Source organism: Erinaceus europaeus, chromosome 16 (assembly GCF_950295315.1).
Source record: "Erinaceus europaeus chromosome 16, mEriEur2.1, whole genome shotgun sequence".
NCBI classification, from domain to species: domain Eukaryota; kingdom Metazoa; phylum Chordata; class Mammalia; order Eulipotyphla; family Erinaceidae; genus Erinaceus; species Erinaceus europaeus.
Window position 1 is genome coordinate 19,856,924 of NC_080177.1, and position 15,982 is coordinate 19,872,905.

The following is a 15,982-nucleotide window of genomic DNA, read 5'->3' on the forward strand; positions in this document are numbered from 1 at the left end:
GTACTGATTTATCAGAAACACTAAAAATTACCTCACTCTGTTTTCTCTTCTTGGTGAAAATATATCTAATAAATGTCTCCTGAAGGATCTCTTGTTTAACAAGAAAATGCCAAAGACGTTTCACTGGAAGTGCAGAAGAATCCCGGGATCTATTAAAGAAATCAACAATTCACACTATTTTCAGATACTTTTAAAAAAAGTGTATTTTGCAAAGATATAGCATTAGGCTCAACATACAATTTATTTCACTTTCAGTTCTTCTACCAACCTCTAACAATTATTAAGTCTTTTATTACAAGTTATCTGAATAAAAAAGTTGAGCCGAAATTCAGTGAATCTTTTACTACTCTTTTTTGGAACCATACTGCAGGCTGGTTAAATAATGTCATCAAATAATATAAGGTCACGAAGATTCACTACTCACAGCCTACCAGTGCAAAAAGGCTTGCTCTTTCAAGATTAGCCCTAACTAGTTTAAGTATGAAAGCTTATTAAGAGGGGCCCAGGTAGAGAAGTAAAAGCAAAATAGCTATGAAAAAATGTGTTTACTATTATATTACTAACTAAAGTCAGCAACACTTTTCACAGCCAGATTGCTATTCCAGAAATTTCTGTAAGAGTATTTAAAATAGTGTTTAAAGTACTTTAAAGGGGTCATACCCAATTATAAAAACAATGCCTACTTGTTTATAGGCAATAATGAGAAAATGGTTTTTTATCCAGATTTTTATTTTCCAGAAAGTTAAACTGAGTTACGCTTTCATCTGCATCCCAAGAGTGTTCTTACTTGAATGGAGTATTTTCAGGTTCCAGCATGGCTTTATTTCGAAGAAGAGCTGGCCCAGCACCCACTGAAAGGTCAGTTGGATATGTATTGATATAGTTGGGAGGTGGGCCTTCAAATTGGTCCATTTTCTCTTGCAAGATCTGTTCCCAGTTCTCCAGATTTTTAATCACAGCAATTCCCAGTGGTGACGTTACAGGCAACTCTAGCAGGAGAGAGAATATGTCATTTTATTTTTGATAAAAGGGGCTGATTCTCATCTACATATTTACAAAGTTTGAATTGTTAGAATCAACACTTCTGAGAAAACAAATCTAATTCCACTGGAATTCTTACTAGTTTGGACAAAGCGGAAGGTCAGTTCAGAAAGTATCTAGCTACTCTAGTCTGGTCCGCTGCATTTTCTCTCAACCTTCTAAGCAGTGATTCTTGCTATGAATCAAAGCCCCAGACAATACCCTAAAATAAACAAAATCCTCTAAAATGTCCACAGCAGGAGCTGGGCAGTGGTGCATCTGGCTGAGTGTAAGGACCAGGATTCATGCTTCCCACCTGCAGGGGGAAAGCTTCATGAGCAGTGTTGCGGGTCCTTTCTGCCTCCCTCTCCAATGCAGGACATATGTATTAGCATCCAGTGTTCTTATACAGCTTTCTAAAAGATGAAATTTCACCAGTGTGATAAGTCTGCCTGTTAGGGGCGGCAGGCAGGCTGATTACAGGAACCACCACATGCCAGGGCTGAGCAGTGCTCTTTCTCTTCCATGCCTCCTTCACAATTAGTGAATATTATTAGCGTGATGGTGATGGGTTTAGTGGCATTAGTTTTCAAGTTCCAAACTTACCAGAGAATTCCAACCCAGCAACAGGAAAGAAACATTTGACATTGTGAAGTGCTAGCTTAACCATTGTCAAATGTAGAAGAGCCCAGCTGTTTCAGGGGACAAAAAGAAAAAGTTGAAAAATAAAATCACAAGAGAAGCACAGTAACGATCCTTTGTCAATGGCTTAACTCAATCTCCAAACCAGAAAGCAGCACTGTTTATAATAGCTTAAACTACAGAAATGGCGCCTTTCAGTCTCTAAAACAGATATGCTGCAGTTTGTCCTTTTTGCAATGCCTGATGATTAGCCAATGGAAAAATACTTTATACACAGTCACATATAAACTAATAGTTTCTTCCCTCTTTTTCATTTTATTTGCCAGAAACTGTCCACATGATTACAATTTGGCACAACATATGCTAAAGAATGGAATGTTTTGCTAGCAACTAATACCAGCTGAAACTCAGAAGACCTAATCTTTAAAAGAATCTTCAACAATATTTAGTAAACTTAGATACAGTGTCAGTGTTTTTATTGTTTTATTCGCAGAACCTAGCAATGTGACGGTCACCTGATTGGTGCTTGATATATGCCGGACATCAATAATGTTAGTCCTAACAGGTTATCAGTGGGTTTGTTACTCATTAAAAATGTCTGCACCTGCATAAGAGCTGTTCTTTAAAACTAGACGTATCTACTGTCTACAAATTTACCTCAAAGATACAAAAAAATTTTGAATATATATTTGTATTGGCTAGAGAGGGAGAGAGAGAGACATCTGCAGACCTGCTTCACCGCTAGTGAAACATCCCCTTCCGGTGGGAGCCTGAACCTAGGACCTTGCAAATTGTAATGTGTGTGCCACCACCTAGCCTCCAAGTACAAAATTTCTAACCTGAAAAAGTTTTTTTTTCAATCAGAGTTATTGTGTAAAATCAGGACTTTCTACAAAGCAAAGGGGAAAAAAGTTTTGTTTACCTATAGGAATTTGGGTCTTGGTGCTCCTGTATCTGCGTGTCTGAAAAAAAAGCATCATCTTCGTCTTCATCACTATGAATGCTTTCATCAGAGTCATATATAACACCACTATCAGACAAAGGGAGAAATGGCTGCAATAAAAGACAAAGTTATTTGCAATAAAAGACAAAGTTATTGTTAAATATAAAGTTAGGTTATCCTTATACATCTTAAAGGAAGTCAATATAAATACTTCCTTTTCTTTTGTCATTTCTGGGACTTCACTGCTCTAAGTATGCTTTCAGATAGAGAGACAGATATCCCCAGCACTGAAGTGCCCCTCCGTGTAGTGGGGGCTGGAACTTGGGTCACGCACACATCAAAGAAGGATACTAACTAGGTGGGTTACCTTGCTGACCCTAGTTACATGTATTTTATTTGTTCTGGCCATCTCTGGGCTAACTTTTTCAGCTAGAGGCAGCACCAAAGCTTTCTTTAGTGTAGTGGGGGCTGGGACCGGATCTGAGTGGTGCACATGGTAAAGCAGTATACTATCCAAGTGAGCTATTTTGTTAGTCCAATAAATGTTACTAACCCTAGACAAATCAACCTAACTAGTAAAACTATCGGCTCCAATAGAGTAGACACGACATAAATATTTTTTAAAATCAAGAGTCTGTCCCTTAGATATCAGTAACAACTAGTATAGGAAAGTCTAAAGAAAAAAGACATGAAAAACAAAATGCCAAATGAAAACCCTGAGATGTGTTTAAACTGACAGAAATTACAGACCCTTCAAAAAGCTATAAGGAGATGGAAAATGTAAAAAAAAAAAAAAAGTAATTCTTTATAGTTTTTATATAACTGCAATAAAAATCCCTTTAAGGGACTTTTCTATTCTTTTAAAAAATATTTAATAATGCTACATAAACTTTGATTCTGAGAAAACTTTTAAAATGTGAAAATACTATTTCTTAGATATTAAACTAATTATAAGTGTAATTAAGCAACTGACTGAAAATATATAGTACATGTGTAAAAAATCTGTCAAAGATAAGTCAGTGGTAGGAAAGGAAGAATTATTTAAATGAATGATGCCAGTTAGTTATCTGAGGTGGGCTGGCATAACAGCTCACTTGGATAGCGTGCTGCTTTGCCATGTGCATGACTCAAGTTCAAGTCTAGCCCCTGATGCAAGGGAGGGAACTTGGGTGTTGTGGTTTACTTCCTTTCTCTGAAAAAGCCAGCCCAGAATAGTGAAGTCCTGGTGGTAGACAAAACAGAAAATATAGTGGGTGACCAAGTTTATCCTCACCTTATTCTAAATGAATGAGAGTGTTAGGGAAAGAGAGAACCAGGGTATGGACCACCCATGTCCATCGGAGAAGCAATTACAGAAGCCAAACCTTCCACCTCTGCACCCCATAAGGATTTTTGGTCCACACTCCCAGAAGGAAGTTTCCAATGGAGGGGATGGGACACAGAACTCAAGTGGTGGGAACTGTGTGGAATTGTACCCCTTATTATCTTGTTAATCATTATTATATCACTAATAAAAAATAAAAGTGTGTTTCTACAGAAAATGTTTACAAATTTATGTATGAAGTGGTAGGGCACAAGTTGTTCTGCACAAGGACCCAGGTTTGAGCCCTGTATGTGGTCTGTAGGTGTCTCTCTCTCCTCTTTCTACCCTCTCATAAAAAAAGGGGAGCAAATGGCTGCCATGAGCAGCGGATTTGTAGCAGGCATGGAACCCCAGAGATAACCCTGCTGGCAATAAGAAAGAAGAAAAATAATTATGTATGGGCGGGGAGAGATGCATAAGGGTTATGACAGGAGACTCTCATGCCTGAGGCTTCACAGTCTCAAATTCAATCCCCTAAGCAAGAGCTGAGCAGTGTTCTGGTATTAAAAAAAAAGACTGAAAATGCTCTATATGGCAAAAGAAATGTTCACAAAGATTAAAAAAAAGAAAAAAGGCAGCATAGCAGCTGGGAGAAGGCTTTCACGCATTGTACATCTGAAAAGGAACTGGTATAAAAATAGAGAGGGAGACCGGGTGGGCACCAGGTTAATCGCATACAGTACACAAGGACCCCGGTGCTCCACCTGCAGGTGTTTATCTTCCTCTTCCTCTCCCCCTCTCAATCCAATAAAGCAGAAAAAAAAAAAAAAAAAGTGGATTCAGAGTGTAAGCACCAAGCCCAGTGATAACCCTGGAGGCAAAAGAAAAGAAAAAAATATATAAGGAAGTCAGGGGGCCATGTGGTGGTACACCTAGCTAAGTGCACACATTACCATGTGCATGGATCCAGGTTCAAGTCCCCAGGTCCCATGGTTAAGGGTGAAAGCTTCACTAGCGGTGAAGCAGTAAAAATAAAATATATATGAAGAAACCATACAGCTCTAGAACAACAAGAAAACAACACAATACGAGGGTGGGCAAATAGTTCTCTAAGGACATAAAGATGGCCCACATATGGATGAAGAAATGTTCCACATCACTTATTAGAAAACTGCAAATTGTGGTCTGGGAGGTGGCACAGTGGATAAGGCATTGGATTCTCAAGCCTGAGGTCCCAAGTTCAGTCCCCGGCAGCACATGTACCAGAGTGATGTCTGGTTCTTTCTCTCTCCTCCTATCTTTCTCATTAATAAATAAAATTAATTCTTTAAAAAAAAAAAGAAAACTGTAAATTAAACTCCAATGAGATATAAAATCACATTAAAGAGGCAGAAAATGACAAGTGTTGGTGAGGATGTAGTGCACATTGTTAGTGGGAATGAAAGCTGGTGCTGCCCAGATGGAAAACGGTGTAAGAGTCTTTAAACAAATAAAAACGGGTCTACCTTATGACCCAACAATAACACTTGTAGATATATATCCAAAAGGACATGCAGACACTGATTTGAAAGGACAGATGTGCCACTATGTTCTTAGCTTTGCTATTCACAGCAGCCAAAACAGCCAAGTAGTTGACTATTCCTGAAGGACTAGTCTGTTTCTGAACTTGAAAAATTAAGAGTCTGAGCTATGGTGATTCAAATTAAAAGCTGCCCTATGTGATGTCTACATAAGAGTTTATAAAGCAAACACACTTACAGCTTGCATTCCTCACACGCCTTACCTTTGCAACAAAATAGTCCCACATACTAAGCTCAGGAGGAATAAACTTCTCTCTGTAAGATGGTCTTTCTGCAGGCACTGGTGGTGGGGTAGCATCTTTTACAGGTCTTCCAGGGACCAGCATTCGCATGTTGAATCTCCTACGGTGTTTATCTATGTCTTCAGAAGGAGCTGGAGGTGCTGAATAAAGATAGAAGGAAAAACTCAGTATTGTCTGTTGTTGTTAATTCAGATAGAGTGTTGTTGTTTTTTTCCCCATCCGGTGCTTGCTGCGCTTTAGTCTGAGCTAACGTACTTACATCTAAGCTTCTAAACTTCTGTAGTTACTGGATCTATTTTCTAGCAATCATGGGAGAGATCCAGGTAAAGCAGAATAGCACATCTTGCCATAAAGGAGTGAATCTGCTATACAGACCAAGGGCTAACGTACTCCTACACACAATGTCTTAAACCGTATATTCAGTAATTAGTAAAGAGAGTGTTTAATTATCTCTGGTGAAGTTGTTTTAAGAAGATTTACACACTATATGGGATGCAATGCATATTTATTAACAGAAATGCAGAAGTTCAAAAGAAGCAAATGGTCAAAGGTGGTTTGGGTAAATGAGGTGTACACTAACTACTATTGATAGACAAGAACAGGGGCAACAGCAGTCTAAGGCCAGGCTAGGATTAGCCTGTGGATATGAAACTGGAAGTCTAACATCACCTTACAGGTGATTCTTGCTGAAACATGCTAGTCATGGTGAAGTAGGGGTGTCTTCAACTAGAGTGAAAGACAGGTGGCAGAAGAGCCAGAACTTGTAATAGTGAGTGGCAAAAATCTGAGAGTTAAGGTTAGTAAGGTGAATGAATATAGAAAACATCAAAAGGGCTCAGAATTGACTGGAAGGTCAAAAAGTAGAAGTCCACTAATTCAAAAGGATATCTGTGCTGTTATATTCACAGCTGCATCCTTCATAATACCCAAGGGCAGGGAGACAGCGTAACGGTTATGCGAAAGCCTTTCATGACTGAGGCTCCAAGTCCCAAGTCCAGGCCCCTGCATCACCATAAGCCAGAGCTGAGCAGTGCTCTGGTCAAAAATAAATAAAAATTCACAATAACCAAGGAGTGGAAGTCATCTATATTCCCATCCATGAATAAGTCTATAAGAGCCTATGGGGTCCAGATTCAATGAAGTAGATTACTCTGCAATTCACAAAGATGACACTGCATCCTTTGGGACAAATAAGCGGAATTGGAGGTGAGTCTGCTTAGTGAAATAAAGTAAAAGATAACTACTGGATAGTTATGCTGATGTGTGCAATATAGATAATTGAAGCATATGAAATTGCAAAAAGGAAAAAAAAACTAACCAATCTCTGAGACTTTGTGAGAACTGTGGTAGTAGGTACAGTGTAAAACTATACCCGATGTCTTATAATTTTGTCAACTGGTATTAAATCATTAATAAAAAAGAAAGGAAGAAAAAAAAGAGCACAGAAGTCAGCCCACTTCCATCCCAATATTTGATATCACAGGAAACAGTAATTCTCAATTACTGGGGAGAGAGCATAATGGTTATACAAAAAAGACTTTCATGCCTGAGGATTTGAGGTGCCAGGTCCACTACTCAGCACCACCATCAGCCAGAGCTGAGAAGTGCTTTGGTATCTTTCTCTCTGTGACTCTCATTAAAGTAAGGAACTATAATAAAGTATTTTTTGTTTTTTTTTTTTAAGAAAGTAGTTATTCTCAATTGCTCTCTGTTCCAAAGACCAAACACAATTCATGAGCAACTGACCTCAAGATTATCTCCAGAGTATGATCACTTTTCTCTGTTTACAATGACCAGAACTTATTAGCCCACCTTTATCTTTTTAGGTGAAATTTACATAAAATTCACAATTTAAGTATACAATTCAGTGGCAATTCTTACATCTCTCTTTCTCTCTCTTTTGCCTCCATGGTTATCACTTGGGCTTGGTGCTGGAACTACGAATCCACTGCTCCTGGAGGCCATTTTTTCCTTTTTTTTTTTTTGTTTTTTGTTTTTTGTTGTTGTTAGAAAGGACAGAGAAATTGAGAGAGGAGAGGAGAGAAAGACACCTGAAGACTTGCTTCATCCCTTGTGAAGCAACCCTCCTCCAGTTGGGGTCTTGAACTGGGAACCTTGCGTTTAACCCAGTGCATTACTGCCCAGTCCCACAAATTATTACATCTATACTGTTATGCAACCTCTACTTCTAATTCCAGAACATATTCACCACCCTCATTTTAGAAGGAAGCCCCATACACATTAAGCCAGCACAGCGCACGGAGAGTTCCCCCAACCTTCTGCAGGTGGGTAGCAGGGGCTTGAACCTAGGTCCTTGTGCATGAGAAGAAGTGAACTTACCCCGTGCACCGCAGCCTGGCTCCCACCTATCATTTTTTTTAAGCTATTGTTTTACTCCACTTTTTTTTTTTTTTTTGCCTGCCATTGGAAGCTAGTAAACTTTTACATACACCTTGTATTAAATGTATCTTACCTGAAATATTTTCTGCTTGCTTTTGAGGTTTCACAACAAGCTTTACACCTCCTCCAAAAACAGCAGCCCACATTCGATTATTGAGTGGGTGGGCTGCAAGTCGAAACAATTCATTGCAGGAATTTGTGGCGAGAGCATGTATTAATAAGCTTAAGTAAACAGCGACAACAGCTTCACACAACAAAATGTTCAACTTGGGCTGGTCTTCATCTTGGGCTGAACTCAAGAGGTTAATAAGTGAGCTCACACCTGTAAGGGTTTATATTAGTCACAGTCAGCATAATGCTCCGGAAGGAAAAAACATCAAATTCACAGTTTAATCACAATTATGTTACTTTAAACCAAAATTCATGCCATAATTTGTGCAGCAAAATAAATAGAATAACAATGGATAATAGCCAAGATAGTATGACTGCTGTAGTCTATACAGATAGAATGAATGAATAAATGAACAAAAAATGGGAAAAGAAGAAGCTCTTCCTTAGAGTAGAATTTCAACTGACAGAATTAGAAAATCACCATGTGAAATCTGTTTTAGGTACAGATCATTTATCATTTGAAGCTAAAGTCAGGAAAGGGAGGGTTAGGAGTATATTTTATACAGTCTTAAACTCAAAAAATTAACTACAAAGGAGAGTCCACCTTACCAAGTGATCATAGTCAAAGTTAACAGGACACACAGTATGTGGCTCTTGGTCTTTTATACTGAGATGGGCACAAGTCCTCTTTTGTGGCATCTCTGCCAGAATACATAGTCTTGAATATAATATTAAGCAAATAACAGAAAAATCTGCATAGGAGGTATTTAAAAAATAACTAGTTTGAATTGTTAAAAAGTGTTAAGTTGGGTGGGGGTAGACAGCATAATGGTTATGCAAAGAGGCTCTCATGCCTGAGGCTCCAAAGTCCCAGGTTCAGTCCCCTGCACCACCATCAGCCAGAGCTGATGAGGAAAAAAAAAGTGCCAAGTTCACAAAAGACAAAGAATGAAAACAACTCCATTTCTGAGAAAACCAAACACAACACAAAGAAATGTGACTTGGAAGAGACACTAAAGAGACAACACAAAGAAATGTGACTTGGAAGACATCAGAGGTGAAAACTGATGATCTGATCTATAGATAAGAGAACAGTGTTGCATCAATGCTGACAGATCAATTTGATCATTGTGCTACGCTTATGTAAAATAGACTGTTTTGAAAAAAAAATTACACTTGATGCACAGAGATGTAAAAAGGTATATCTACAACTCAAATATTTCCAAAAAAAAAACCCATACACACAGTCATGAGAGAGGAGGAGTGAATGATAAAACAAATATGGCAAAATACTGATATTTAGATAATCTGGTGATGGTTATATAAAAATTCATTGTACTCTTTTTGCAAAAAAAAAATATATATGCATATATATGTATATATAATTTTGTTTAGCTCCAGAACTTTGCAAAATTCATTGCACTTTTTGCAAATTATATATAGAGAGCTCCCTTGGTAATGTCTGTGGTGTTCCCATGCGGTGCCAGGGTTTGAACCTGGGTCTTCACCCATGGTAAGGTACTAAGTGAACTATGCCCTGGCTCCCTACAAACACTTTTTTAAAAAGCTTGACAACATTCCAGTAAAAAGTTGAAATGAGAACAATATTTCTACACATGTATTCATGGACCAATTATAGATGCACAGCCTACTACTCCCCTTCACGCTGCTCATTAATGTTTAAGCTCGGAGTATGAAGTGCGTAAACCTGAGTGATGCGGCAGACCAGAAAAGGGCACTGCAGAGAGTAGAGAGGCTCTGAAACAACTGAAGCCAAGAATGAGAATGAGAACAAGCCAGAGAAACAGAAGGGTTGTCAGGTGGCACAACATATGTGCCGCAGAAGGGCCATTCCCAGCCCGATGTACAAAGACAGATACCAGGAAGAACTGCATTTTCTCTGGTGTCTCAGTATCTGTGGAAATCATATATCATACTACTAATACGCTAGCTAATAGTATCTAAGGGTAAGGAAAGTCAAGCTTATGAAGAAAGTTTATCCTTGCTTTTGTAATGTTGATCTGCACAACTGCTTTATGAAGCCTTACTTTTCTGAGTCTTCATATAACGTTTTAGTAGCTATGAATTTCTAATACGGGGCCAGGTGGTAGCATATCTGTTTAAAGTGTGCCTGTTAGCATACACAAGGATTCAGGTTGAAGGCCCAGGTCCCTACCTACAGGGGAGAAACTTCACAATCAGTGAAGCACATTGCAGGTCTCTCTCTCTTTCTCTCCCATTTCTTCTCAATTTTTTGTCTCTAACCAAATAGAGAAATTAAAAAAAAAAAAAATTCTAATCCATGACAGAAAACATCAAAAGTGAATGAGAAACCATACATCAAGTCTGCAATGAATAACCACCAGGAAATCAGTCACTGGTTTTTAAAAGTGAGAATTTCAAATGAAAGATCAAGAAAATGCTTAGATTCTCACCAGGCCACTGAGCAGGGGAAGAATTTGGTGTTGCATGTTCTTCAATGCTTTCTGTTCTTAGTCTTCGACGATCACTTAGAAGAAGTCCTTGATAAGCCATTCCTGTAAACTGATTTCCTTCTGTCTGGCTGCTAAAATAAGTGGATAAGTTATCTATCATCTTAACAGAAATCAGAGCAATTGTACTATATATATATATCACCAATCTGCAATGATTAAAATAAAACCAAAATTCTTAAAACTTAATTTCACTGTACTAATATTTCATCTTAGGAAGTTTTTAAAATTAGTTTATAAATGCTTACTGACTTTAGACATACATACATACACACACACACACCAAATTTAACTATACTGGGCAGATGACAGTCAATTTAAATCTTCTCCAAATGCCACTTAATACTTTATATAATACTTTATATACTTTTCTATATATACCCATTTTTAATTTTAAAAATGTCTGAGAGTGGTGGGGGTAGAAAGCATAATGGTTAGGCAAGACTCTCATGCCTGAGGCTCTGAGGTCCTACGTTCAATCCCCAGAACCACCAGAGCTCTGGTAAAAAAAAAGATGTCTGAGGTTAGTCGGCACTAGACTCTACTAGAAAGTGTTAGAACATACTTTTGCTTTGTTTTCTAGCTGTGCAAAGTTGTGCATCCTTAAAACTTGAAGACAGGAACTAAGATCTGGGGAATCTAGAAGTATGTTTTAGAAATACCTATCCATGAAGCCCTGAATAAGTCTTGAGTGTTAACTTCCCTCTACATAATGGCTCTTTGTGGAACTATGGGAAATTCAAGAAACAGAAAGGTAAAGCTAATTCCCATGAGTCACTCATAGTCCAAGCACTTGAGAATACACATGTCCAACAATGGAGGAGTGGTTGAGTAAGTTGAGGTATACATACATAACAGGATATACTACTCAGCTATTAAACTTGTAAATTCTTTTTTTAATTTTTATTTATAAGATGGAAATATTGACAAGGCCATAGGATAAGAGGGGTACAATTCCACACAATTCCCACCACCCGAACTCCATATCCAATCCCCTCCCTTGAAAGCTTTCCTATTCTTTACCCCTCTGGGAGTATGGACCCAGAATTGTTATGGGGTTGCACCAAAGACTCTGGAGTGGGGGTCGGGGGGAGTTCAGGACCTGGAACACAATGGTGGAGGATCTAATGGGGGTTGTATTATGTGGAAAACCGGGAAATGTTATGCATGTACAAACTATTGTATTTTACTGTCAACTGTAAACCATTGATCCCCCAATAAAGAAATTTTTTTAAAATGATGAATTCACCTTCTTTATCTCAACTTGGATAGAGCTTGAAGTGAGATAAGCCAAAATAAGGAAGATGAATATGAGATGATCTCACACACAGACACAAGTTGAGAAGTAAGAATAGAAGGGGAAACACAAAGCAGAACTTGGGACTAGGTTTGGTGTATTGAACCAAAGTAAAGGTCTCGGGGGATGGAGCTGTCAGGTCCTGGTGCACAATGGCGGAGGAGGACCGAGGCTGGGCATTAGAGTGCTTTGCAGAAAACTGAGAAATTGTACACATGTACCAACAACTGTATTTACTGTTTACTGTAAACGATTAATGGCCCCAGTAAAAAATTAGAGAAAAAGTTAGTTGGATTCATAATTTTTTTATGATTTTTTTTTTGCCTCCAGGGTTATTGATGGGGCTCAGTGCCTGCACTACAAATCCGCTGCTCCTGGAGGCTATTTTTTCCCCTTTGTTGTCTTTGTTGTTTATTGTTTTTATTATTGTTGTTATTGCTGGATAGGACAGAGAGAAATAGTGAGAGGAGGGGAAGACAGAGAGGGGGAGAGAAAGATAGACACCTACAGACCCGCTCCCCTGCAGTTGGGGAACCAGGGGCTCCAACTGGGATCCTTATGCTGGTCCTTTCTTTGCACCATGCGTGCTTAACCTGCTGCGCTACCACCTGGCCCCCAGATTCATAATTTTTAAAATAAAAAATTTTCTACCAAGCAAGTTCTCTTTGGTAAATGAAATGACCACGGTCATAAATAAAGTATTTTTTCCTTCCCTATATTTTCAAGTATTTGAACTCACTTACACATAGCCTAATTAAGCTGTATCACCATAGATGATTCTGCAAGTACGGTGCTGGTGCATGGTGGTGGGAAAGGACATAGGCTGGGGGTGATAGAGCTTTGCAGACAACTACCACGGGGAGAAGAGAAATGCTTTCATGTGTCAACAACTGCACTGGAATCAACTCCTGCCCCAGTATGGAAAGAAAAGAAGAGAAAAAGAACTAATCGAATGCTAAAAGGAATAGAAATTGGAAAAAAGTCAAATTTCATTTTCTAATTATTTTTGTTAGTAAAGCGTTTTCTTGAGAGCAAAAATAGCCTAACAATAGCAATTTCCATTTACTACTCAGCATGCTTATGTTTCTCTCATACCTAGATGACAGCACAATTAAATAAATACGTTCTCAATCCAGCTATTAAACATACAAATCGTATTTGAGTTCTCAGGCCCTAAAAGGTAGAATCTTCACGCGACTCTAGAAAAGACTCTGTCAGTGCTATTCCCTTACCTGTGGCTGTGACTGTCGCACAGTGCTTGGTAAATGGATGCAGACAGTGAAGCTGCTAGTGAATGGAGCGTGTGCACCTGAAACCAAGACAGCACAATTACATTTCACACCGACATTCCCACACAACAGTAGTGTCTTGAATTATTAGGAATATCCAGGAACCATGATTCCATCCTGGCTTCCCTGGGCAGATGATCTCACCAATGTGTCCCGAAGTCTCACCTCTCCAGAGCCCTACCCCACTATGGAAGAAAGACAGACAGGCTGGGGGCTATGGGTTGATGTGTCAATGTCCATGTTTAGCAGAGAAGCAATTACAGAAGCCAGACCTTTCACCTTTACATCCCATAAAGAATTTCAGTCCATATTCCAAGGGTAAAGAATAGGGAAGCTTCCAACAGAGGGGATGGGACACAGAACTCTGGTAGTAGGAACCGTATGGAATTCTGCCCCTTTTATCTTACAATCTTGCTAATCATTAATTAAAATTAAAAAGAAATATTCAGGAAACAAAATATATCATAATTAAGACTGGGTTCTATTTAAAACTACTATTCTACCTGGAAAAGTGCTAAAAAAAAAAATAGTAACACTCATCCATGTCCACTACAAAACTGATTCACATCAGACATCTTTTTCAAATATTTACTTTTGTGAGAGTGCCAGTGTTCGTATTACTAGGATTATCTTAGCTTGTCAATGACTAGCTTAACAGTGATATTCAAAATGAGCAGAAATAAGTAGCAAATTCTCAGTTTTTAACTCGCCTAATGAAATTTCCTTCAATAAAAACAAAGAATAAGAATGAATTAAACTTGTTTTAAAAATGTATCAATTACTGTGAAAAATCTGGTTTTTAAGAAACAAGCAATTCATTTAGTACTTATGAATAGCAGAGCTTTAGAACTGTAAACTTAAATATTTTTTTTAATATTGTATTTATTTATTGGATAGAGAGGAAGAAATAGAGAGGGAAGGGAAAGGGAGAGAGATACCTGCAGCACCACTTCACCACTTGTAAACCTACCCCACTGCAGGTGGAGACTGGAGACTTGAACCCTGGTCCTTGCACATTATAGCATGTGTACCCTATCAGCTGCACCATCACCTGGCCCCAGCAATTTATAAAGTTTTAAAATTATCAAGATAAAAAGACACATCCTAAAATACCATATGGCATCAATATTTTTGGTTGTATAGAATCTTAAAAGTTTGAAGGGAACTTAGAAATTGTCCCACACATTTTGAAAGCCTACTTCAAATTTCCAAGAACTGGAAATGTTTACTTGGAATTTAAATACACTTAATGCCTTTTCGACATGTCTATACTCACCCAATAAAACATTTAAGTAATGTCTTCAAAAAATACTGAGCTAGGACTTAATTCATGCTGCTATGGATATCTTTAGTAGGAGGTTATGGCAGGTGAGTCCTGGGTCCCTCCAAAGACCATTCTACTAGAGTACGTGTGTGCCTTTCAAACAAAGGAAATAAAAACTTTCAATGTTAAGAACCTGAAATTACCTGGAACAAGCACAGCACAAATACACTTAGTCTAGCACACAGGATGTCTCACCAACTCTCTAGGCCCTGCCAAGCTCCACAGCATTTCTTGTAATCTATCAGTTGTTAAATTTTCAGCACAGGATATAGGTTTGATTTGGGGTAGTAATTATGCTAAAACGAGTAATTATGTTGAATACCATGATGCATTCAACAAACAGAACTATCAGGGGGAAAGTAATGAAGGCACTTTTTGGGGGGACTATTTGAGTCCCTCAAAGATACTCCTCAAATAGATATTCACAGTATCTTGGCATCTAAGAAAATAGTGATTAATCGGGAGTTGGGCAGTAGCACAGCAGGTTAAGTGCACATGGCGCCAAGTGCAAGGACCAGCATAAGGATCCCGGTTCAAGCCCCCGGCTCCCCATCTGTAATGGAGTCATTTCATAGGCAGTGAAGCTGGTCTGCGGGTGTCTAACTTTCTCTCCCCCTCTGTCTTCCCCTCCTCTCTCCATTTCTCTCTGTCCTATCCAACAACGCCGACATCAATAACAATAATAACTACAACAATAAAAAACAAGGGCAACAAAAGGGAAAATAAATATTAAAAAAAACTTAAAAAAAGAAAATAGTGATTAATCATCTTAATTTAAAGTTTCATTAAAAAGGGCTGGGAAGACAACAAAATGGTTATGCAAAAAAGATCTCCATGTCTGAGACTCGAAGGTCTCACAGGTTCAACTCCCAGCACCACCATATGCCAGAGACGAGCAGTGCTCTGGTCTCTTTCTCACTACAACTAAACACATAAATAAAATAAAACTTTTTTTTAAATAAAGTTTCATTTAAGAGGGCTAAGGATCTACAGGAATACCAAGTGGTGAGAACACTATACAGAAAAATTGGGAGCTGTAGACATTGCATAATGGTTATGCAAACAGACTTTCATGCCTGAGGCCCTATCCCAGTCCGAGCCCCCAGCTTCCCACCAGGGGGGTCACTTCACAGGCAGTGAAGCAGGTCTGCAGGTGTCTCTCCTTCTCTCCCCCTGTCTTTCCCTCCCCTTTCCATTTCCCTCTGTTTTACCCAACAACAACGACATCAATAACCACAACAACGTTAAACAACAAGGGCAACAAAAGGGAAAAAAATTGGCCTCCAGGAGCAGTGGGTCTGTAGTGCAGGAACCAAGCTCCAGCAATAACCCTGGAGGC

At 38.7% G+C, this 15,982-nt stretch overlaps 1 protein-coding gene across 4 annotated transcripts in view; it reads right to left on the reverse strand.

Moving 5' to 3' along the window:
• DMXL2 (Dmx like 2) overlaps positions 1-15,982 on the reverse strand; it is a 99,533-nt gene that overhangs the window by 14,759 nt on the left and 68,792 nt on the right. For 2 of the 4 annotated variants that reach the window (XM_060174672.1, XM_060174670.1), the window contains exons 20-27: positions 13,263-13,339; positions 10,677-10,804; positions 8,204-8,452; positions 5,692-5,870; positions 2,585-2,715; positions 1,627-1,712; positions 788-989; positions 32-149 (exon numbers count right to left, since the gene is read on the reverse strand). In XM_060174672.1, the coding sequence (XP_060030655.1) occupies positions 32-149; positions 788-989; positions 1,627-1,712; positions 2,585-2,715; positions 5,692-5,870; positions 8,204-8,452; positions 10,677-10,804; positions 13,263-13,339 (1,170 nt within the window). Of the gene's footprint in view, positions 1-31; positions 150-787; positions 990-1,626; positions 1,713-2,584; positions 2,716-5,691; positions 5,871-8,203; positions 8,453-10,676; positions 10,808-13,262; positions 13,340-15,982 lie in introns of all 4 variants that reach the window. The other 2 variants (XM_060174671.1, XM_060174669.1) reach the window with 1 other exon arrangement.